This window comes from Felis catus, chromosome B1 (assembly GCF_018350175.1).
Source record: "Felis catus isolate Fca126 chromosome B1, F.catus_Fca126_mat1.0, whole genome shotgun sequence".
Classification (NCBI taxonomy): domain Eukaryota; kingdom Metazoa; phylum Chordata; class Mammalia; order Carnivora; family Felidae; genus Felis; species Felis catus.
In genome coordinates, this window is record NC_058371.1 from 198,607,586 (window position 1) to 198,610,554 (window position 2,969).

A 2,969-nucleotide genomic window follows, 5' to 3' on the forward strand; every position below is an offset into this window, starting at 1 on the left:
GAGCTGAAGTCGGACGCTTAACCGACTGCGCCACCCAGGCGCCCCTGCTCACACATTTCAAAGCCTTCCAGAAATGTTGATCAAAAGCCACGTAACTCTAAAACCATGTAGGTTTGAGATTGAGAAAGATAAAGCTATTATTCTGCATGATCTTTTCAATGAACTGATATGCTAGAACTATCTGCCTAGGAACTGGGAGAATTATTTCATGTTATTTTTAAAAAGAAGATTCCAAATGAGAAAACAATATTAGAATTTCAGGCTGAAGAAGTCCCTATCTGATGCCGTAGTACTGAAGCCAGCTTTCAGCACAGACGTGAAAAGTGTGTATCTAAAAAAAGAAAGAAAGAGAAAGAAAGAAAGAAGAAAGAAAAACCCGAGGAATTGGAAGCTCTTCAATTGGAAGCAATTGGAATTGCTCCTGTGTGTACCTTTAAGGCCAACCTGTCTGCTAAGAAAATAAATGTGTGCTTCCAGACCAAGCCCAAACCTTCCCTGCTTGTAAAGATGCTCTCGTGGCTTCTCCAGGAGCGATCCTAAACTCCATTCTGGCAAAGCAAAGATAATCACCCCACAATCCACATAATTTGTGTTTATTAGACACCAGAACAAATCAGAAAGAGTTCCCCAGCTGTCCTAAAGACACACACAGAGGGCAGAAACTGCATAAACACAGGGCTACAGGAAGCAAGATACAGGAATGTCACCCGCACCCCCATCACCACTGCACACACACAGAACCTGTTGTCTAAAAACCCACCAGACAAAAACAAGTCACTGAACAGTTCATTTGTGTAAAAGGGAGGGCGAGTATATTTTTTAAAGATCAACTACGACTTTTTTGTTTGTTTGTTTTTTAAAGAGCCAAACACTGCCTTCTCTTCTCTAACTGGACCCCCCCGTCCGTTTCTGCTAGGCTGGAGTATATATTCCAAACCTTCTGCCAACTCTTACACCAACAAATCAGTCTGGTGACGTTTCTAAGCACATGGGCTCCTACACAGACACAGAAAATGTGATGAACTGAGCAGCACTGGACGTGTGTGTGAGAGTATGTATTCTGCATGCTTGTTAATGTCTGTGCAATTATATAGATCCAGAAGGGGCCTTTCTCGGGCACTCTACTGGAATCCGTTCGGGGTGAAAGGCGTTATTTTGCCTAAAGAAACCTCTCCCTCGCAGTCCAGCTCCCACACAGACTCAGCAGCAGGGTCACCGTCCGGGGACGTCTGAGAGATCTGGGACATTCGATCGAAAGGGCTCTCCTCCTCCTTGTCCCCCTCCCCGTCCCCCGGGGACACGGCATTGGGGATCATATGGATGTAGGCAGCTGCGATCTCCTTGTGGAAGACGGTGTCCTGATTGTAGGAGATGAGTTCATTGCTGATGTTCACCGTCTCCACCTGGGTGCGGGAGCACAGGCGACCGCACCCCAGCAGCTGCGCAAACACCTGCCGGAAGTCAGCGTTGAAGGCGTAGATGACCGGGTTGAGGGAGGAGTTGGCCCAGCCGAACCAGACGAAGACGTCGAAGGTGGTCTCGCTGACGCAGGGGAAGCCGGCCCCAGGACCCTCGCGGCGGCCGCTGCAGAAGGGGACCGTGCAGTTAAGGATGAAGAAGGGCAGCCAGCAGCACACGAAGACCCCCATGATCACCGACAGCGTCTTGAGGACTTTGGTCTCCTTCTTGATGGATGCCCGCAGGCTGGGGTCGGGCGCACAGGCTGCGCGGCCGCGGCAGCTCTGCGCGCGCTCGGCGGCCCTCTCCAGCGAGGAGATCCTGCGGATCTGCACCTGGGCGATGCGGTAGATGCGCGTGTAGGTCACGATCATGATGGCCACGGGGATGTAGAAGCTGATGAGCGAAGAGGAGATGGCGTAAGTTCGGTTCAGGCTGGAGTCGCAGTTTTCCGCCCTCGCCTCTGGCTCCCCTGCCTCCTCCCAGGGCGTCCCGTTGGCCGGGCCGGATGGCGGTGGCGCCTCGCCCCAGGAGCCTGCCTTGTCCCTGTGCCAGTGGAGTTGAACTGGGATGAAGGAGATTAGGATGGACAAGGCCCAGGCCAGGCCGACCATGATCAAAGCCACGCGCTGGGTCATCTTGCGCTCATAGCGGAAGGGCCTGGAGATGGCCCAGTAGCGGTCCACGCTGATGACGCACAGGTTCAGGATGGACGCGGTGGAGCACATGATGTCAAAGGCCACCCAGATGTCGCAGAAGGCCCCAAAGGGCCAGTAACCGGCCACCTCGGCGACCGCCTTCCAGGGCATGACCAGCAGCGCCACGAAGAGGTCGGACACAGCCAGAGACACGATGAAGACGTTGGTCATCTTGGCGCGCAGGTGGCGGCTGCGCACGATGGCCGCGCACACCAGCACGTTGCCCAGCAGGGTCCAGACGATGAGCAGAGTCAGGAGGCCGGCGGTGACCACCTGCGCTGCCCCCAGGGGCGCCGCCCCCTCCGAGCCCCCCACGGAGCCCCGCTGCGCCAGCTGCTGCTGCCTGAAGCGCGCCCGGGACGCGGTGCGGTTGCTCCCCGGCGGCAGCATGTCGGGCTCGGCGGCGGGGGCGGGCTGCGCGCGGTCCCAACTTCAGCCTTGCGTCCCCCGGGTGACCCCATCGGGCACCCGGGGGGCTGAGGAATCCCCGAGCCCCGGGGCGGGGGACGCTCACCGTGCGCTGCGCCGGCGCCCGAAGTGCGCGGGGACCCCCTCTCGCTTCCTCCAGCGCCTCCGGGTCGGCGGCCGCGTCGCGCCCCTCCAGCGCGGGCGCCGGGGGCAGGTGGCGGCCGGTGCGCGCCGGGCGGCGGCGGCCGCGGCCGTGTCTGGTTCGCCGCCGGAGGAGCGAAGAGCCGGCCGGCACCGAGGGGGCGGGGGCCGCAAGCGGCCGGCGGCGGCTGGCACTGCCGCGCTGCCTCCGTCCCTCGCTGCACCCCGGGCCCGCGCCCCCGCGCCTCCGCGCTCCCCGGGCTC

The 2,969-nt window shown here is 58.9% G+C and overlaps 1 protein-coding gene across 1 annotated transcript; it reads right to left on the reverse strand.

Moving 5' to 3' along the window:
* Nucleotides 1–907: 907 nt before the first annotated feature.
* Nucleotides 908–2,734, reverse strand: DRD5 (dopamine receptor D5). The gene has a single exon (XM_003985519.6). The coding sequence runs from the start codon at nucleotides 2,544–2,546 to the stop codon at nucleotides 1,122–1,124; it is 1,425 nt and encodes a 474-aa protein (XP_003985568.4). The 5' UTR covers nucleotides 2,547–2,734; the 3' UTR covers nucleotides 908–1,121.
* Nucleotides 2,735–2,969: the final 235 nt, after the last annotated feature.